This window comes from Hesperophylax consimilis, chromosome 30 (genome assembly GCF_061612785.1).
Source record: "Hesperophylax consimilis isolate HC1 chromosome 30, BYU_Hcon_1.0, whole genome shotgun sequence".
Lineage (NCBI taxonomy): Eukaryota > Metazoa > Arthropoda > Insecta > Trichoptera > Limnephilidae > Hesperophylax > Hesperophylax consimilis.
This window is the reverse complement of record NC_142865.1, coordinates 9,198,201-9,220,950: the sequence shown is the minus strand read 5'-3', so window position 1 is coordinate 9,220,950 and position 22,750 is coordinate 9,198,201. Positions and strand designations below refer to the sequence as shown.

General features: G+C 35.9%; 1 protein-coding gene across 2 annotated transcripts in view; it reads right to left on the bottom strand.

Moving 5' to 3' along the window:
* The window catches only part of LOC149409601 (rho guanine nucleotide exchange factor 12-like), a 268,488-nt gene that overhangs the window by 214,167 nt on the left and 31,571 nt on the right, over positions 1-22,750 (bottom strand). For both annotated transcript variants that reach the window (XM_089649570.1, XM_089649571.1), the window contains exons 13-21: positions 17,235-17,298; positions 15,258-15,349; positions 15,078-15,158; positions 13,240-13,394; positions 12,492-12,618; positions 8,557-8,668; positions 7,302-7,436; positions 3,133-3,231; positions 979-1,056 (exon numbers count right to left, since the gene is read on the bottom strand). In XM_089649570.1, the coding sequence (XP_089505696.1) occupies positions 979-1,056; positions 3,133-3,231; positions 7,302-7,436; positions 8,557-8,668; positions 12,492-12,618; positions 13,240-13,394; positions 15,078-15,158; positions 15,258-15,349; positions 17,235-17,298 (943 nt within the window). The remainder of the gene's footprint in view (positions 1-978; positions 1,057-3,132; positions 3,232-7,301; positions 7,437-8,556; positions 8,669-12,491; positions 12,619-13,239; positions 13,395-15,077; positions 15,159-15,257; positions 15,350-17,234; positions 17,299-22,750) is intronic.

Here is a 22,750-nt window from a genome sequence, read left to right as displayed (position 1 = left end):
TCAACGCAATCTATTCCGCCATGTGGCACGTTTTGACGCAATTTGCACACATGTTATCACATCACATCAAATCTTTGGACTTAAACTACAAAATGTATCTTGCAGGATAAAGATGAATCATGATTTAGGACTTGTAGAGCGTGGACCATTGTAAGATTCTGTAGGACCCAAAAATTACTGCGTGGGCTGGACTTGTAGAAAAAATTCGAGATGAAGAAGCGACCCAGAAGCAGACCGAGTTAGAGATGGATATACTGTGGAAGAGGCGAGAGACCGTAGCCAGTAGAGTATTTATGGAGGAGGCCAGATCCCACTCAGGAATGTAGTATTGTGATGATGATTTACATAGTCCCTGTGAGCACTCGTGCCGTAGGCCCATTGTGCTATCTCTCATTTTACATCATTCCTTTGACAGTAACCCAGTCCCTTTGATTAAGTTCATCAGAGTTGTCTTGGGATATTTGGCTTTGTCTCCTGGTTCCACAATGTGTCTTTCCAGGTATCTGAGCCTTGTTCCCGTCAAGGTGGAACATTTGCACCGTATGTGACCGGAGTCTCTTCATCCTCTTCACTTTCCTGCATCTATTGGTGTTTTACACTCTTAACAGCTGCATGGTCTCGTGAGTTGCATATGTCCTGTTAGTAGTCCTACCAGTTCCTTCAGTGAGTGCAGTCCATATTGAGTAGTTGCCTGGTTTGTTTTGGCATTTAAAGTGGCATTATTGGTGTTGTTGTAGCCGAAAACGTTTTTAATTTTGAAATATTAGCACTCTATATTAAAAAAATCAAAATCGTTTCAGGCTAAAACAATATCAATTATGCCATTTCATTTAATATTAGCACTCTAGTACACTCAAAAGCCACAAGCCGCCACTGATCATGTACTATCGACGCCCGCTTCGACCAGGTTAACCTCTTGAGATCCTAGGGGCATGACAAATCAGCCAATGTTTCGTGAGTATAATTTTAAAATCCTACCTGACGTGTTGTGAGATGTAGCACTGTTATCCAAAGCTGACATACTGTCATCTTCTGCTCTTCTGGAGTTGCGTTCCACTGAAAAAAAAGAAGATAATTAATGAACATGTCATGATAAGAAAGCATGCCTTCCGAATAACGGACAGCTCCCGGGTTTGAGTTTTCTATGTCATATTGCTAGAATAATTAAGTAACACCTCCTTATTAATTAAGCCCTTCTTCCTTAGGGATATGCAAGTATCCGATACTCGACGATTCGAGTATCGCCATACATCTGCATACATTTGTAACAATGCGTGTGCTTTAGATCAATGCTAGGAACAAAACAGTTAACAAAGAATGAAGGATATAAAAATGACACCTACAGCGACTGATTGGTTGTGATTGTAGTTTTGACGATTTTGATTTCAGTAGCGATGCGTACGGACTGTACGCGACATGTTTGTGACGTGAGTATCGAACACTTGCGTATCCCTGTGGAAGAAGGGCCTTAGATGGTTTGGAATGTAGAGCAGATGAATGGAAAAAGGAGCACCAGGAGAATGTAATATGGGAAGGTGAATGATAGAAGAAGTAGGGGATGCCCGGAAGACATGGCTTTCCGAGTGAATTATAAAAATAAAATCAATTTAAATAAGTACCTAAATAGAAATAAAAAAATGTGGAAAAGTGTGTGGAAGGGTTTAGTTTTTCCTGTGGGGAAGATTTAACACAGACATAATATAAAGGTTATCTATGAGTGGCTTCATCCCAATTCGATAATGCCGAATTCGGAAGGCTGAAACAGCTGTCACGCATATAATACCAGACAAAAGTCCCACAATGGATTAAAGTGCACATTCTCTAGGAATACCAGACCAAAGTCTCACAATGGATTAAAGTGCACATTCTCTAGGAATACCAGACCAAAGTCCCACAATGGATTAAAGTGCACCTTTCTCTAGGAATACCAGACCAAAGTCTCACAATGGATTAAAGTGCACATTCTCTAGGAATACCAGACCAAAGTCCCACAATGGATTAAAGTGCACATTCTCTAGGAATACCAGACCAAAGTCCCACAATGGATTAAAGTGCACATTCTCTAAGAATACCAGACCAGAGTCCCACAATGGATTAAAGTGCACATTCTCTAGGAATACCAGACCAGAGTCCCACAATGGATTAAAGTGCACATTCTCTAGGAATACCAGACCAAAGTCCCACAATGGATTAAAGTGCACATTCTCTAAGAATACCAGACCAGAGTCCCACAATGGATTAAAGTGCACATTCTCTAGGAATACCAGACCAAAGTCCCACAATGGATTAAAGTGCACATTCTCTAGAAATACCAGACCAGAGTCCCACAATGGATTAAAGTGCACATTCTCTAGGAATACCAGACCAAAGTCCCTCAATGGATTAAAGTGCACATTCTCTAGGAATACCAGACCAAAGTCCCACAATGGATTAAAGTGCACATTCTCTAAGAATACCAGACCAGAGTCCCACAATGGATTAAAGTGCACATTCTCTAGGAATACCAGACCAAAGTCCCACAATGGATTAAAGTGCACATTCTCTAAGAATACCAGACCAGAGTCCCACAATGGATTAAAGTGCACATTCTCTAGGAATACCAGACCAAAGTCCCACAATGGATTAAAGTGCACATTCTCTAGGAATACCAGACCAGAGTCCCACAATGGATTAAAGTGCACATTCTCTAGGAATACCAGACCAAAGTCCCACAATGGATTAAAGTGCACATTCTCTAAGAATACCAGACCAGAGTCCCACAATGGATTAAAGTGCACATTCTCTAGGAATACCAGACCAAAGTCCCACAGTGGATTAAAGTGCACATTCTCTAGGAATACCAGACCAGAGTCCCATAATGGATTGCGCTGTAAAGCAAACTTCTTTAGCCAGCGGTCAATGTACCAATGATGTCGTCGTTTATTCAAGACGTGCTGGAACTCTCCTGGTGCCGAAATGATTGTCACATGGTTTGCCTCCAGCTTGTCGAAATGATACTCAAATGTTGTGTTATGGCATGTCTACTGTTTATTATGTCTATGATCCCGATATAGTTTCCCGTGTTCACGGGAGGTAGGCAGATCATCTCCCTATCAATAACAATAAATAGTAAGGTGGTGAAAGATAACTTACTGTTGAGGAAGTGCGAGGAAGTGGAAGACTTCTTGGGTTTCTTCTCGTGATGGTGGTGGTGATGTTGGTGGTTGGAAGCCTCGTACGGATAGGCACTTCCTGCACAATACAAACACATGCTATGAATTCAAGTCAATTAACTTAGTTTTTTTTTTTAAATTTCATATGAATACCGCACAAGAATCCCAATTGTCTGGAGTCAGTGAGACTATGGCATCCCCAATTGGGGTATGTTGTGAGGCTGAATAGTCCAAATTACAAAATAATAACACGAATAAAGTAAAATGAAAAATACAGGAGTAGACAAAGGTACATGAAAGCAAAGACATATGGTAGATATAATATAAGAAAATAAAGTGACAAGTCGAATCAAGTCAAGAAAATATGACGTTTACGTGATTAATTTTGTACTTCTATCTCACTGAAATATATGTAAATACCCTGATTTTATCAGTATGGACTATTATATTCATTGAGTGATGAGGGATATTGATGTTATTAATTGATATTCAATCTAAAATAGACAAATAGATTAGTAAGATATAATAAGAGGGATTTTTCAACGTTCTGACTTTTTCGTATTTTCAATGGTTTGTTCATCATATTTTTATGAACAGTGCATTGACTCCAGCAAACAAATACTATTTCATATTCAATCAGCACCATGCACTATGCACCAGCACCATGCCGATTGAAGTAGGGAACTTTATCAAAAAATCAACTCGCAAATTAATCCCGCCTAAAACATTTGACATTTTGAAAGCCCTCCATCTCCCGATGACAGTAGAGAGCTCACGTAGACCGTAATTTGGTTTTACTTGAAAAATGAAAACCAAAGATAACACGTGTAATAATACTAACATCTAGACTTTCGACCTATATACGGATTATGTTCCAAGCCGCACTAAGCTCGACATTCCAACCAAGCCTAGTTTTAAATTAACCGATATACCGGGCCTATAACACCTAGTTACACATATATATATATCAAAGTTGATTTGTGCCATATCATAAAACCAGAGATTCTTAGGACTGGATGTTTCAATCTTCGTCCAATTATCTATCTATCAGATATATCGATGAGTTTCCCAACAGTCCAACTGCCAATTCTCGGTCGGTTTCAGCTTTAGGTCAAATCGTAACTGTTATGCCTGTCAGTAGATCACAATTTGATCAAAAGCTGAAACATCCGAGAATCAGCGTCTAATGGGGACTATAATGAAAGCACAAAAGACCATAAATATTAGATTTTGAAAGTGTGACTTTATGGCTTGATGGCTTGATCCAAATTTGATAAAAAAAAAAAAATCCTGGCATGGCAAAAATAAGTGTCAGAAACACTGATCTAATATGACGAATATTTAAAAAAAAATCCCGAGTGGTTAATTTTTGGAAAAATTAATAAAATTACAATTTCCCTCACAACCAAATCGGCAGATTACGGCCCCAAGGTCAGGCGTGCTAACCACAAAATCATGCAGAACGTTACTGTAGACTCATCGATGATGACAGCATTAGTAAAATACAGACAACCTATAAATAAGACTGATATTTCAACATTAAAATTACATACCGAAGAAAAGCATTAATTCCCTTTTAAACATGACGGTATTAACTTTTCACTGCACTTTTAAAACTATGCTTTATTATTTAAAAACAAAATTGCACAAATTATTGACGTGAATTAAAATAACATCATCTTGAACATCCAAATAAAGATAACAAACTGAATGAAAATTTATCACTGATAAACAAATGTATTTATCGGTGCAAAAAATTTAAAGATATGTATGTACATATTGGCGATATATCTGTAACTTTGTAGGTTGTAAATGCTATCAACATTTTATCAGAAAGAAAGTGTTTTTTATATCTAACATGCAAAAAAAAACGCTTCTCTAAATTAATAAGATATAGTGTTAAAAGATAACAGTTTTTGAATGAAAACAATATATGTATAACAATTCTGTTGGATTTTTTAAGGATCTCTGAAATCTCTAAGGCCTCTTGTATATTCTGTCAGAAGGTCAGAGTATTTCGGCATTGCAATCAGATCCAAATAAATGGAATATTTCTGAATGTATCCAAAAACTAAAAACTGTTATTGGAAGGCGAATTTTGAACTGTACAGTTTGAATTCACACACGTCAACTATAATCACGGAGTGCCGTGAGCCCTACAATCGCATCGAAACGTTCGTCTTGTCAAAACCAATGTGTGTACTATCGCCGGTTATTTATCGGAATAATCCCGTAAAAATGTTTTTTATCGCCACTATCGCAATCCAATTCAACATAACGAGTGCTACCGTACAACGATCACCGTTCCAGTGCTGACAGATGATTCTCGAGATGCAGATTTCGTTTGCCACCCGGAAAGCTGACTGTGAATTAACCTTACAAATTGTGTTATCGCATTCGCCTGTCATAAGCCATAGGCTTTATCCATGCTTTATCTGTGTGGAATAGCCCTTTAAAATATGGCTATCCCAACCCTTGTTCGTTCCTCGAACATCGACTTTTATCTACTTTCTATAAATATAATATGCATGAATCATATTATATTTATAGAAATGAATCAGAAGGTTTAGCAAACGTTTGTAATGTAAGCGCTGGAATATATATTTTTTACAACTTGATAACAAACATCGACTTTTATCTACTTTCTATAAATATAATATAATAAATCATATTATATTCATAATACACATAAATCTTCCGGAAGAAATTCTCTAAATAATCCGTTGTGTAGTTTAGATGAACTAAGCGCACAAACAGACAGACACGAACAGCGACTGTATTTTATATTATTTAGAGAAGAATATTCACAAAGCTTAGCAAATTTTTCTCAAATTGTGGTCTGAAACTGTAGTTATGTGTACATTTTAATTCTTCTCTAACTTCTAGATTTTAATATAGAGTGTGGTATTTTCTCTTTCTAATGGTGTTACATCATACAGGGTTTTCCAATAAGAGGTGTTATTTTGAATAGCCCGCTATTTCGGTAGATGTTACTTTTGAAGCTGTCATTTTTTGACATTTGACAAGTAGAAACTACGCCATTAATAAAAATGGAACGATACACGCTTCAACAACGCATTGAAATTATTAAAATTCACTTGAGTGAATCAAATGCAAATCATCTCGAGTGATGAGGCCCATTTCCACCTCGGTGGCTTCGTCAACAAGCAAAATTTTCGCATCTGGGGCTCAGAAAACCCAAGAGTTACTGTTGAAAAGCCTGTTTATCTTCAACGTGTGACTGTTTGGTGCGGTTTATGGTCCGGTGGAGTCATTGGACCTTACTTTTTCGAAAATGAGGCTGGAGCAACAGTTACAGTGAGTGGATTGCGCTATAGAGAGATGATTAATGATTTTTTATGGCCGGAATTGGATGGTATTGATCTGGACAATGTTCACTTTCAACAAGACGGCTCTACGTGCCACACAAGCAACGAAACCATTGATCTTTTACGATTGAATATCAAAATAACACCTCTTATTGGAAAACCCTGTATTACTCACCATGGTAGTACGGGAGACACAACGATTTCTATGAGGTCTGTACGAGCTGTTCCCAAATGCGAACAATAAGCCTGAGGGGTTAAGTTTCATCGATCCATTTGACATAAGGCCGGAGATTTTGATAAAATTGTGATCAACCGTCAAGCATAATGATTACGGCCGGTCAAAAACTGGAACAGACTGAGAATCAGTGCTTGATGGGGATCAAATATCAAACTAAATTCAAAATGACACCGTCTGCTGATCAAAATTTGATCTAAACTTAAAAAGGCTGCGAATAAACATTCGACGGACCATTCAAATTTCAAAACGCAGCTGTCGAACGTAACATTCACGTTGTTAAGTTTGTCCGCCAATCGCAATGTGATAAAAAGAAAACATTTTTGTTTAAATTCAGTGTCAAGCATCAAGTTCATGTTGTGCTTGTGGGCTAATAGCTGAAGAAAGAATAAAAAAAAAAAAAATATTCAAAACGGTGCTGATCGTCGATGTGATATGTGTTCATCAAATGTGTTTGAAACACCCTAACCTAAGTATGCTTGAGCTGATGTAAATTTGATTAAATCTTAAATGGGCCGAGAACAAAGAAGTCAAATGCAATGGAGTTTGAAACAAACCAAACTTCCCCTCCCATTCTCTACTCACCGATTGGCTGAGGCTGCACTGGCGCCGTGGTCAGCTTCTCCATGAGGCGGGATATTCTTGTGGGGGCCGCGGTGGGGCCACAGCATGGTTCCTCCACCTGGCGTGCACAGCTGCGGTGCACACGCAATTTGCAATCTGGCGAAAAAACATAACAATATAACATTATGCAAATTATGGATCGAATCAGTTCAAAAGAAACCAACTCGGGCATTATCCTATAGAACAGGATTGTTTATTAATTTTTTTAACATTAACTCCGCACAGGCTCTGAGGAAAATAATTTCCAATAATGACAATATGTAAGTGGAGAGTCTTTTAACTCTTACCACTCATTTGTCGGGTGCCAGCCGACATCACTATTTGTACGCTACAACTCAGTTGTCGGCTGGCAGCCGACAAGATAAGACGTGCGCACGCGGTGTATTTTCATGCGCAATACTTGACATGTGACGTTGTTTCTTGGGATTATTCGATAAAAAAACATTTAAATTCACGTTTTCCTAAGATTTTGACTGTTTTCCGTTTTTATTTTACTATAAAATAACCTTTGCACATATTACTCAATTAGTAGGATATAAAAGGGTTGGTCGGGAATCCAGAAAAAGGGGACGCCCAAGTACGCTAGATGCAGAGGAGCGATTAGAAAACAAGCAACACTTCATTGCCAAACTGGACAAAGGTTCTAAAGTCTGTACTGTGTGCAGTAACAGAAAGATTTCAGGGGAAGCCGCAAAACAGTGTGGTTTTGAGAGACCTGTTCCAGAAAACACTATGCAAAAATATAAGTAGTCCATAATGTTTTCTGTAAACTATTTTTTATTTGAAGAATAAATCATAACGAATGAATTTTTAACAATTTTTTTTGTAACTGCCTATCAATAAATTAATATTTTGCCATTATTTAAATAAGAGTTGGCTGACAAAAAATATTAAAAAATAATGGAGTGGTAATGGGAAGGAAGGAGAGGAAGTCCTGGGAAGGAAAAATATATGAAGGTTAGTGTGTCCAGAAGTAACGGACATATGAATCCATCCCTTCGATCACGGCGCATGACGATGGGTCGAAAGACATCGGCTGGAATGGTCGAAGAGTCACCTTCAACCGACCTCTTACGACCCAAGGGCAAACGCATCCACCGCCAAGACACGGACAAACCTCACACCACAAATCTAACTTCTGCTTTGTCATGGAATCATTGTACAATCTGGTTAAAGCGGGTTTGTAATGTGAGGTACTGGTGTGTTATAGACTTACCGGAACAGTTGTACGCCTGTGGAGCGATGCCCCAGATGAGCAAGTGGCACTGGTGGCAGTGACAAACTGAAGTCACCATGATGGGACTGAGGTGGTGTCCCCTTATCACAAGCTGCCAAAAATAAAATTAATAAATTAGCACCTATGTTCTCAAATATTCCTGATGTATTTATCCCTTCAGTAATTTCAACACATTTGTACAGTTTTTAATCTTTTCTGCGTATTTCAAATGCGCTATATACATCTTATTTTTTAATTTTCAGTAAAAACAAATACTGTTTTAGAAACTAGATTGTTGGGAAGTAAGAGCTTCATAGATGCACGCACAGATGGCAGTGCATAGAGCTTGCGTGGAAGTCCGCAAGATGGAGCCAGTGGCCAGTAGTCGCCAGGGCCAGTGGGAAGGATCCCAGAGAAACTTACTGTTTCAGATTCCAATTAGCCAGCTTCTAGTTAGGTCGACTATTGAGTCACCATTATAATCCCCGGAGTAATAATAAATCCCTGATCAATCTAAAAGAACCAATTATTTATAAAATCCTTCCAAGACGGGTTGGAGACCTGTTTGTACGAACACAACATAGATAAAATTATCTTTCCGGTGTATGCATTTAAAATAAACATTACTATTTCTAAATAATAAAATTTTAATATCAAACGCGAAAAATGTTGTCAAAAACGCTAACCACATTTTTACTCCAATCATAGAAAAAATGAGAGAACTCGATATTTGTAAAACAAATTCGTTTTGTTTAGGGAATTTGTAAGAAAACTGTACCTTCACTTTTATCTCGTTCACATAATAAAAAAAAATCTTCAAAGTTAAACCGATTGTTACGATAGCGGCGTGAAATATGAATTATTCATTTTGGCTATTTTTGGATTTTATTAATGAATTCCAGTATACCTAAATATTTGAGACAAACTGGAAATAATAATTATTTCTCTTTCTAACGTCGAAAAATTAAGTTTTTCTGAGTGACAAAAAAAAATACTTAAAATATGGACGGCTGGTCATATATGACCCACAAACGCTGGAGGGGTTAACCCTTTCCGACCTGAATTAAAACTGGCAGTGGTAAAACATATTTGATGCTTGTTAACAATTGGTAGAGTTATTCGAAATAATTTTGAAGGTATTTCATTTGAAGGAACACTTGGTGAAGGCGTGTTTAACATAGAATGAAAAATCGTACACCAATACAAATACCTTAAAAACTCACATTTTAAAAGATTCAGGGAATTTTTTTTTGTTGAGTTTGAACAAATTTTATATTTTGTATTTTGAAAATCACATTTCAAAATATAAAAATGGTTACCTCCTAAACAACCAAATTTAAAAAAATAGGGCGTTGAGCCAGTTGTACCAGCAACTGAACAAGGATAACCGACAATTTTTATTCACTCTAGATAGGGAAGAAAAAATTCTTCTATCTACAGTGAAACCCGAATTTTACGTCCCCAGATTTAACGTTTTCTCGCCAATTACGCATAATTATTTTAGTACATTTGATACTCGCTTTTTACGTTTTTTTCCCGCAATTTACGTCGAAAATATTAAAAAAATGTTAGTTTCGCGGGCTTGACACGGCCGTGCCGTAATTGGTCGGCTTACGGCGCGCAACGCGGTGATTGGCCGACATATTTCAATTTTAACCGGCCGTGCCGTGATTGGTCGGGGTACGGTGCATAACGCGGTGATTGGCCGACATTTTTGAGTTTTAGCCATGTGTAAAATACTGTAGCATCATTTGTTCGGTTTATTTACGCATCTGTCATTCGGTTTTCAACTCGATTTGTGACGCTTCTTTCTGACATTATTCGCGATCATCACATAGTTTTTACGTTTCTTGTTTTGTTTTCGTTAAGTTTATTACAATCTAAAGTGTATTACGTATATTATTATTATGTCTTAACAAAGAAAAACGTTGTCAGTGCGAGAGAAAAGGAACATTCTTGAAAACTCGTCCAGTGAAGAAGAGCCATCCGATGAAGAAGAGAATTTGATCCCAACAAAAGAAGAAGCGATGAAGTACATCGAGGGTCTTAAAACCTATTTTTCAAGCATTGGCGGTGTTCGAGAAGAAACTTTCAAATGTCTATACAGGAACGAAAAAGAATTAGAACAGAAAAAAAAATGCTACCAACTAATCTACTTGATTTAAAAAAATCTGGGATACTGAGAAAAAAACTTTTTATTTTTAAAAAATCATGTATATCATGGGGGGTATTGAAGAAAACACATTTTAAATTTTATTTTTTATTAAAAAATAAAAAAAAAATGATATACATGATTTTTTAAAAATAAAAAGTTTTTTTCTTCAGTATCCCTAATATACAGGGTGTCCGGAAACTCGTAGTACAAGCGGGAAACTGGTGAATCTACATCACATTTGGAGTCGATTTTGTAGTATATATTTTTTTTATTTGATCTTTCGTTATCGAGTAAATCGAGTTTGAAGTTGATTTTTTTATTTATTTTTTTTTTTTTAATCAAATTCTTATAAATTATTACTGAAGATCAAAGTACCCAACTAATTAAAACTATTTGAAAGTAAAACAAATGAAGAAACTCGGATTTGAAGCATTATTTTGAAATCACCCTTCATTTAACCCGGTGTAATCATAAAATATTTCTGCTCTGCAGGGTTAAAACCTCTGTTATTCAACCCTAAACACCAGAAAAAACTTTAACCCTAAAATAGCCGAAAAATATTTTTTTTTGGCTTTTTTTTTTTTTTTTTGAAAATGCTCAAATCAAAAAACTTTATGTTTTTTTGGGTTCCCCATGTGGTGTAGATTCTCCAGTTTCCCGCTTGTACTACGAGTTTCCGGACACCGTGTATAGTAGGTAATAGACACCGTGTATACAGTATACACAATTTTTGTAATAAAAAATAAATTCAATACCCCCCATTTACATTTTCCCTCCGTTTAGGTTTTTTTTTTCAGTCCCTTAAAAAACGTAAAATAGGGGTTTTACTGTATGTATTTTCAAATATACACACGGTCCGAAAGGGTTAAGTACACAGAGAGGATAGAGTGCCACACAAGTCTTGTTTAAATTACTGCATATACCTCAACCCTGGACACCTCACCCCATTTGTAAATATCAACAACTCATCCCAATATTTGATTACCTCAAACAATCAGAAATCGTGTCCAACCCAAATCTAACTGATAATGTATGTTAAATTTACTCAAATATACTAATTTCGGTTGTCTGTGATGTTGTGCGTGATGTGAAATATTCCTGCGTAATCAACTAAAATTTGCTTTTGACATTTTCAAATTGGAACTGATGATTGCGTGAATTCACACAAGCGATAAATTACAATATTATGTTCCTATGCTCAGATTTTTGTTTGGTTCAATTAATAATGCTTTATTATTGAAATGTGTATTTTTTTTACAGATGATTTTCAAGTTTACTAAAGGAGTTAATTGGTAAAATAAAATTCAACAAGAAAATTAATCAGTGAGAAAATTGAAAATATTTGATATTGAAAGTCAATGATCCCGAGGTTAATTAATATTTTATTAACACTTCCAGTTTTACAAATCCTGCAATAATTCTACCATAATATCCCGTGATTTTTACGGGTTTGCGCTAGTTCTTTAATAAAAACATTTTGCTAATATGAAATATCTCAGGATAATTATCGTCAATAAATTAAATTTTTTTAGAAGAATTTTTTTTTTTTAAAAAGATAGTCAAACATTCCCGGGTTACGAATAACCTGACAATATTTGAAAATCTCCTGCTACCACCACAGAAAGCGGAAAATATTGCTTGTGTTGTGATGGAGAACTTAGTCAGCCGAGGAATTGAACACACTACGCCTGGGTGGGACCCAAACGCGATGCCAACTCCGCCACCGACCGGTCAATAATTATTGTGGTAGAAGTGTTTTAAGTAGGAATTTAAGTCTTACCGGATGATTGGTAGATTTGTTGATGTGTTTCATCCTCTGCTTGAAGAGTTTGTCTCTTTGGAGGAAAGCCGGTCGGGGAGGAGAACCCGGCAGTCCGGGACTGATCACACTGCTGATCATCTGCGGTCTAAAACAATAAATTATGTAAGTTTTTGTACAATACTTAATACAATATCAAGGAGCAGAGTCACTGCTGGCCTGACCAAAATGCCCAACAAGTCCCAGATGCCGTTTTTTTGTTGTTTTTACAATAACTCCACACAGGAAGTCTTGAGGAAAATAATTTCCTTCAGGGCCTATGTCTATATCTTTGGGGATGATGCATGGAGGGTCTTTGTGAGGAGGTATTTGGATCTTGAAGAGATCCATGTTGTAGAAGGTAGGAAACACAAGGGAAAGACAGGCTGGCAATTGTTCCAAAGCCAAGCTGTTGAACTCGAGTACGAGTCCTAGAAACAACAAGTTCTTATATGACAAATGTCAACCGTGAACAAATGTTGGCAGCCGATGTTAGTTCATCAGAGCATCTTCCAATGAAATACTGGTAGAAAAAGGACAGCATTCCCACCTAAATTCTGTGCCCAAAAGGTTGTGATCCGTTTGTTAAGATAGGAAAATCTATCTAACAGACTAAAAACCAAAAACAAAAAAAAACATTTCTGGATAAGGATGTTTATCTGTATGTGAGTGTTGGAAGACAATTATAAATTAGAAAGTGGAGGGAGACAGCAGGAGAGTGGGTACTTACTTGAGAGAAAAGGTATGCTGTAGCAGGGGCGGAATGGCAGCGGCCAGCAGAGCTTGCGCCGGACTCCCATAGGTGGCAGACCAGTGGTCTCCCGATGAAGAATCGGCCCATATGGCTAGCCGGGGCACCAACCAATTCATCACCACCGCAGTTTCCTGTAATTAATATAGATATAGAATACTCAAACCAACAATTTTGATTACTTCGGGTTAGAGTCGGGTTGAACGATAATTTCACATGACCCACTGGTGAAATGATCAGGTCTTTGATCCGAGGGCCTACTCTGTATCTTTCGAAACTTTCCTGATGCCGGTTTAGCCACGACACAAACCTGTATTAATCCTTCCCTTACGGTGTTCAAAAATTCCTCATCCTCTGGTGCTATACATTCGGTAAATATTTATATATTGTAATTACTTAATGTAATGCATAAATGTATTGCGGAGGAATACCTAAAATTTAAACTCTGTGTTTAGTATATTTACAGATATACTTTGTTAATTAGAGACGATGTTTACTCAGTTGACAGCACCGGCAAGGAAAGGTTAAACTACGAACTTACTGGTTTGTTAACCCAAAAGATACAGAGTAGGCCCCCAGGTTTTTTTACACATGGAAAATATGCCATAGAATAGAGATCGATGTGTGCGCCGCTTGCCGTAAGTACAAGTCGTACTCGAGAATCGGGTACTTTCATTTGACAAAGGTAGATAGTAGGTAAATAATTTGTCTCTATTTGTCTGTCGCTAGAGCGAGATTCGAGATGCTCCGTTTACAAAATTCGTACATCTATGGTCGCTTGCCACACCGGTACCCGTCGCGGGACACGGGAGCCGATGATCGAATCATTTTTAAAAAAGTAACCAAACCTCATTGGTGATTCATGAGCACGGTTAAAATGAGCGAGAAAACCTTCTTTTGAGGTAGAATCTTAAATAAATATGTAGATTAAGAAATAGGACATAATAATTATAAGCTGGTCCGGTTTTTCGGCATTCAATTTCTGTAGCACGGCAACGATATCCAGAAATGGAAATCGGTTCAGTAGAACGCCGTTAATTTAAACCCAGATAATTAAAAATTTTTGCCAAAATAAATTATACAATTTTGTCTGAATCTGACAGGCAGCCATGGTGGTAAAACGCCATTAAATGTATTTTTACGTGGTTGTACATGGTTCTGTAGGGTAAATTATAGGGAGTTTACATCTCCCGAAAATAATAACAACGTTTACTTTTCCCTACATTTATGTGAGACTGGAATCATTGTAAATTCGCGCGCGATACCTCGCGCGGCAAATATTTCATTCTCTCTCCAGTGGTCTCAGCCGCTGGTTTACCCCTTAATCCCCTCTAACGTACGCGATCTACTTTTGTTCATAAATTTATTGTAACGTGAGTTTGTTAAAATAAAACTAAATTTAAAATATTTGAATTTTGAATTTACACACCGAGAGTAACCACGCAACCTTGGGTTCTGTGGATTGTAGAACCACAGAATCATCCAGCCAACAATCCATTTAAATTTGCGATAATTCACAATCCTCAAAAGATCTAAATCGATTTACAATGAAATGTAGAATTTTTTAGAATTTACTCTGAATATCCGAGTTTGGTGGGCCAGCCTGAGCGTAATAGACTGAGAAAATTCAATTTACGCGGAAATACGTTTTATTATCACGAATTACTCCAAAGATACAACCCGATTTGAATTATTATGAAAATTTTGATTTATGTATGTGGAAATTCGTTAATTTGAAATTTGATTTTAGATCTCCCGTGGATTTTGAGTAAACGAGGTTCTACTGTAGTAATTCTTTATTAAAAATTATAATTCACCTGTGTTTTGTCCAAATCGCACTGTTCTAGTACAGCATCAGTCGGTCCATAGAATGTCCCCAGGCCAAGTTGTCTTTTGATCTGAAAAAAAAAAAAAAAAACATAATGCACACATTTCTTCTCTAACAAAACCTCAATCTTCCGTAATGAAGTTATTTAGGAAAGAAAACAATGCTTTACCTGAAACTCTGTAAGTTGTTGTGCCAACTCTTCTTTTGCTTTTTCTCTCACTTTGTAGAATATTCTTCTGAGGACGTCCTCTTTGTCATGTTCTGTAAACAAACACAATACAAGTTAAATAAGAGAGGATGTATGAATGTGAATGAAGTTAGGATTGTATTGCAAGACAGCTCTGCCTAACTCGGCCTACTGATTCTTTAAAAAACGCATGTTTTAATCACTAAACGCTGTCTAACCCCTAGAGTCTTTTTGGGATATATTATCACAGGTGAGATATGTGATTTTTTTTATTTATTATACAGGGTGTATCGGCACTAACCCGACAAACTTTAACCAGCTATTCCTTAGCACATTTGGAGTAAAAAATGTTATTGGAACTTTGCTGTCCGGTAGCATTTTTTTTTCAATTAAAAACAAAAAAATTAAAAATTTCCACACTACATCACTGTCATTGGCATTGCATTTCGTGTTCAACAGCTGTTATAAGCAAGTATGTCGAAAAGCGTCTTCGCTCTTTCGCACACACTAAATAATAATAGTTAAAAATGAGATGAATGGTGCCGTGCCATTTCGTTGTGATTGTAAAAGTGCACCAATATAGGTACACACGTGCATTATTCAACGGAATTCGAATAAAATATTGCCGGATGGGTTTTCAAACTTTGACAAAGGATAAAACAGTGGTGACATGTGGTGAAAATATGAATAATAATTTTTTTATTAAAAAAAAAACGTTACCGGACAGCAAAGTGCACATAAGATTTTTTACTCCAAATATGCTAAGGAATAGCTGGTTAAAGTTTGTCGGGTACGTGCCGATACACCCTGTATATTACACACTTTACAAATATAAGGCAAAAAAAGTCCCGATAAACTGTTAGCAAACCTGATGTACCCTCGAAATGTACTGAAAGGAAAAGAAAGGCAGATCTACTATCACGTCTTACTGAAAGACACTTTATGGAAAAACTACCTCCAACTGCAAAAAAGCAGCAGATATGGCCAGATGTGTAGTATGCCTATCAAAAAAGAAGAGGAAAGAATCGAGGCATCAATGCAAGCAGTGCAAAGTGGCTCTCTGCATTGAACCGTGTTTCGAACAATACCATACATTAGAAGCCTTTTAATTTTTTTTTTTTTAAATAAAAATAAAAATAATTCAGTTTACAATTAAGAAACAATCGATCTAAATAATTGCTCCTTTTAATTTATTGATAATATTTTTCTTTTTTCATAAGAAGCAATTACTTTGTGGTTAGATATTATATTTTTATTAATTTAAAAATGTCGCTAGAAGAAAGGTATTTTTCGCTCGAATAATCGCGTAGACCACAAGGTTCTCCTCGGCCGAACGACATATTCGTAAACAGGGAATTTTTATCTAAATTCTGACATCAATTTCATTCGTGTGGCCGATGAGATATTTTGCCGCATCTGGAGGATACCTACAATGTCATTTGTTAGGTACTTCTCCTCACACAAAAGTTGGCCGAACGATTTATTTTTTCACAACAAATTTGCAATCAACTTTTGCCGTTAGTTTTGGTAATGTGGCACATCGGATATTTTCATCCCAAAAATGACACCGGAAGTCGTCGCTTTCAACTCCTCCCGGGCCAAAATCTGGATGAATGCATTTTTTTAACTAATCTTATTTGGGGTTAAGGCCCAGTACTAATTTGGTTCATGTGGCCTATGGGATGGGATTTTTACGGTCATCGCTTGGACTATTGTGACAACCCTGACATTTTCTGAAAAATTAAAATGTGTTTATCTAGTGAAGGGCGGCAAATACGTGTCGCACATTGAATAAATTTGGTAAGTCATTTAAATATTCTTTCAAGGTATAATGTTTTTAATTTATAAAAATAAGATGTAAAAATGATTTATTTTGATTAAAAACTCACGGCCTGCTGTGCACAGCGACCCTTTTACCTACTGGCATTTAAAGGGTTAAGGATAATGTATTGTATTTACCGTTGATGAGAGCATCGTCGATTTCTCTAGCCATGTTTTCGTCCACACTGCTCAAGGCAAGAGGCTGAAAGAAAATCATCATCATAAACATGAAAAAAGCAGATGACATAGATATATGTAGTGGCCAGATAAGAAACTGTCCCTAATGTAATGCAATATTAAAGGATCGGGAAGAGTAGAATCAGATTTGGGGGCACCGCAAGCTCCCAAAGGGCACAGAAACTACAACGGTGCAGAGGGCTTTGAAGCAGAGAATGGACGGTTACATCGAGAGAGTTTCCTCTTGGAGTAAGAATAACCTTGTCAAATTTATTATTTCTAATAATTATTATTTCTTATTACGTCTAAAAGTGATCGAAAATGACAATATAGTCTATTTCAATTGTATAAATATACCTACAAGAGTATGCTGTGTGCCTTTGAGTATATTGAATGTCTTATATCTATCTGTCTATGTATTGAAAGTCTTTGTATTGTAGACCCATAAATGTTATTCTTTTGTATCTATTTGATTGTGGCTTTTCGTTATATGTGTGCCTTTGAGTGTGTGTATGTATGCTTATGAGTATGTTGACTGTCTCAAATCTATCTGTCTATGTATTGTAGTCCCTTAAAATCTTATTCTTCTGTATCTACTTGATTGTGACTTTTCGTTATATGTGTGCCTTTGAGTGTGTGTAGGTATGCTTATGAGTATGTTGACTGTCATATGTATATCTATTTGTCTATGTATTGTATGTCTTTGTATTATAGTCCCTTAAAATCTTATTCTTCTGTATCTACTTGATTGTGGCTTTTCGTTATATGTGTGCCTTTGAGTGTGTGTATGTATGCTTATGAGTATGTTGACTGTCTTATATCTATCTGTCTATGTATTGTATGTCTTTGTATTATAGTCCCTTAAAATCTTATTCTTCTGTATCTACTTGATTGTGGCTTTTCGTTATATGTGTGCCTTTGAGTGTGTGTATGTATGCTTATGAGTATGTTGACTGTCTTATATCTATCTGTCTATGTATTGTATGTCTTTGTATTTTAGTCCTTTAAAATCTTTTTCTTCTGTATCTATTTGATTGTGGCTTCTCGTTATATGTGTGCCTTTGAGTGTGTGTATGTATGCTTATGAGAATGTTGACTGTCATATATCTATTTTTCTATGTATTGTATGTCTTTGTATTGTAGTCCCTTAAAATCTTTTTCTTCTGCATCTATTTGATTATGGCTTCTCGTTATATATATATTTTTTTAAATTTATTTATTTCATCAAAAAATTACAGAATATATATAATATATCATTAGTAAGTTGTATAATTATATGTCAGTTAGAAACAATGAAATTGTTGAAAGAATAATGTTACAATAATACGGCAGTTTCTAATATAAGAAAAAATATATATGAATGTAAGAGTGTTATATAGAAATGGCATAATATACTATATTTTAGGTTGTGCATAACCTGCCTCACTAGGCGAACCTGTATTGAGGCAGAATTTTTAGTTAATTATTTCTCCATTTAGTCTATGGTTTGCTAATATGTAAATGTTTAATATGGGTTCCCATACAGCAATCCATTATTTTAGGTTACATTATTGTTTACATATTGAAGATACAGATAGAATAAGTTTAAACACAATACATACTATAATAACTCACTGTGACAAGGCATTTGGTTACTTTTCATTATTGTTTGCATTTACACAATACGTATATAGTAAGTTTTAGCACCGTACATACTGCAATAACTGTCAATGACAAGGCGTTTGGGTGAGGGCACCAGTGTAGGCTCGATCATTTGAATAAATCCAAATTTTAACATTTTTTTTAAACTCTTTCCGTGTTTGACTCTCTTTAATATTTTCCGGGAGCATGTTGAAGATCTTTGTGGCAAAGTAGCCAAAGCTACGTTGACCAAAGGTGGAAGAAAGTGCTGGAACTTGCAACATGTCTTTGTTTGAATTACGCGTAAATCTAAAGTTAGTTTTTTTTTCGTAAAGCACGTGTTTGTTTTTAAAGAGATGCATGAGGATAGTTTTTACATAGATCTGTCGAACATCAAATACTCTCATTATGTTGAAAATTAAGTTACTGTTTGCAGTTTGAGGAAGTTTGAGAATAATTTTCATAATTGTTTTCTGCGCCTTTTCAACAGGATCTAGAGCTGATGAAGTACCCCCTCCCCATGCAATGATACCATACTCAATGATAGATTGGGTTAATGCAAAATAAATCGTTTTTAGAATTTGTAAGTTAAGGAAGTTCCTTACGGATCTGAAGAAATGTATTGTTTTCCTAATTTTATTCGCAATGATCTGAGTATGTATATTCCATTTGAGGTATGGGTCAATGGTGAGGCCGAGGTACTTCATCTGTGGAGTTCGCTCTATACATGGGCACTCATTGCATACATTGGAATTCGTACAGTTATGTATTTTTATGGAGTAATCATCATTAGGTTGGCCTGCAGTATTGATGCTTGAAGTGATATATTTTGTTTTTTTCGTGTTAAGGGTAAGCGTGTTTATATCTAACCATTTTTTAACTAAGTTAATATTTTTTTCAGCTTTTTTAAATACAGCTGACCAACTGTTGCCTTCAAACAGTAAGACAGTATCGTCGGCAAAGCTAACAATGCTTCCCTCAATTTCATGGTTGCAAAAGTTGTTTATATAGAGTAAGAACAGAGTTGGTCCCAATACGCTTCCTTGTGGAATTCCATAGTCAGTTGAGCGCTGGTTACTGAGGGTATTATGTATTTTAACCTGTTGTTTGCGTCCATTTAGGTAGCTTTTAAAGAAGTTTAGCTCTTTGTCCGTGATGCCGATTTTTTCAAGTTTTTTAATTAGTTTAAAGTGTGATATTGTATCAAAAGCCTTAGAGAGGTCTAAAAAGATTGAAATACATTTATTTCCTTTATCAAGGCTTTTTACAATGAAGTCTGTCACCCTGGCAATGGCATCTGAGGTACTTTTGTTTTTTTGAAAACCATATTGATTTTTTGAAAGTATTTTATGGCTCTCGATAAATTTTAAAAGTTGTGTATTAATAAGGTTTTCAAAAACTTTAGACAAGCTATTCAGTAAAGTAATTGGTCTATAGTTATTGATATCTGACTTGTTTCCAGATTTGTAGATGGGAATTACGATACTTTGTTTTAGGTTAGAGGGGAAGTAGCCCTGTGTAATACTTAGGTTTATAAGGTATTCTAGTGGCAATGTAATCTCCGAAGACAGCGTTTTAAGGATTTTGGTTGAAATTTCGTCTGGTCCAGCAGAAGAAGTGTTTTTTAGAGAATTAATTGTTTTGAGAATTTCTTCCTGTGACACAGTTTGGAATAGAAATTTTGTATTTATGTTATTTGTTTGAACCACTGTATCGGTAGATTGGGTGATTCCGCTCTGGGCAATTTGAGAAGCAAGATTTGGACCGATATTAATAAAAAAATTGTTTACATGATCAGCAACGAGCTTAGGATTTTTTGTGGTTTCAACAATATGTCCATCAATAGAAAGTTTATTTATGCTCTGTTTCTCTTTTGTAGTTTGCGAGTTTGTGGCTTCTCTAAGTATTTCCCATAATTTTTTGGGATTATTGTTACTTTCTTTAATTCTTTCTGAGTAGTAAATTTCTTTTGCTTTTCTGATGACGTTACAGCACATGTTTCTATATTTTTTATAATAGTTGAATGTTAGTTGGTCATACGGATTTTCTTTGGTTTTTTTGTGTAGCGTGTTTCTTTTGTGAATGCAATTTATAATGGAGTGGTTAATCCATGGTTTCAAGGGTTTCAATTTGTTACTTATATTTTTGGTCATCGTCAGGGTATGGTGGTGTAATTCGTTTTTCAAATAGTTAATAAAGTATATCCATGCGTCCTCCGATTGTTTAATTTGGAAGAGTTCTTGCCATGATTTGTTCTTTAAATTGGTTATTATATTTTGAAAGTTGATTTTATTGTATGCTAAAGGCAGGCTACATTTATTTATTTGGATAGCTGTTTGTAGTGCAAAGATAGTTGAATAATGGTCCGTGATAGTTGATTTGTAGACGATACTTTTAGATGGTTTTTTTGACTTTACCATAATGTGGTCAATGCATGATATAGATCCATTTGTCGTTCTTGTTGGTGAGTTAACGGTACTCACTAATCCATGAAATTCTAGCATGTTGATAGTCTTGGCTTTGGTGGTGTTGGTTGCTCGGTAGTATGTTAATATTTAGATCGCCCATTATTATGATATTTTTGGTATTGGAAAGATTTGAAAGTGTGCAACTAAGACTGTTTAGAAATGGCGTGATGTTACGAGTCGATGGCGAGCGGTATATAGCGAGGATAACTGTATCATTGTTGTATTCTATTTGTGTGCAACTTGCATCCTGAATTTTTAGTTCGGTTACTGTGAAGTTTTGATTATTTTTTGTGTAAACAACAATCCCATCGTTCTGATTATCAAACGTAGTTGAATTGTGTGATGTGTAATTTTTTATGATTTTAGGTGTATATGTGTTTGACAACCAGCACTCGGTCAGAATGATTATGTCGAAAACAATATCTATGTGGTGAAGTTGAATTAAGAGTTTGTCAAAGTTTTTATTTATAGATCTTATGTTTTGGTGCATAATTTTTGTATTGGCAGAGTTTCCAATCAGGCGTTTACACATATTAGTATCTGAAGTTGCGTAAGAAAGGTTTTGGTTGTGTAATTCCTCATCAAAAAATTCCATTGAGAAAGGCATGTTGATATAATAATTATACGAAAATTAAAAAAAATAGTTTATATGTTTATGGGAGCTCCACTGTCCGTGGCAGTTACCGGGAGTTTCACCCTAGTTGCAGATAGAGAATTACCGAAGTGGATAATTATTGTTGTAGTTCGAAACAATAAATGTAAAGTTTCTCCTTACCGTTTGATTATGAAGGGTGATCGGGCCAATAACTAACCGACGTTGGAGCTCTCCAGAAGCATCTAAACCAATTTTAACAGGTCATCAGCGTGTTTAATGTAGATGATTTTTTCTCCTTCTTTTTTTCTAATCATAATTTTTGAATCTTTGTACCACACATAATTATATCCCCTTTCTTTCGCTTTTGATTTTGTTCTCCATAGAAGGTCTTTGTAATGAGGACTGAGAATTTCGCTGATATAGATTCGTTGACTTTCTGGATCCTGCGCGGTGGCTGAGCTTAAAAGTTTCCTGTTTGTAAGAAGTTGGTATCTCTTTTGTCTATTGTTTAGTTTAATATGTATTTTTGGGGGGACTCCCGGTCGTTTATCAGGTATCCTCCTCACTTCCACTATATCTTCTCCTTTTATGTCCACTCCTGCAATTGAAGCCACCCGTTTTATAGCATCAGAGGGCTGCTCGTCATGCTCGTAATTATATTGTGAATATGACAAACTGCTTTGGCAGTTTAGTGGGTGTTTATATTGAAGAATAATAAAAATTGAATCAATCTTCCCTGCAGCCTGCCATTTTTAATTATCAAAAACGCATAATTTGAAGACGAACTCCATAGT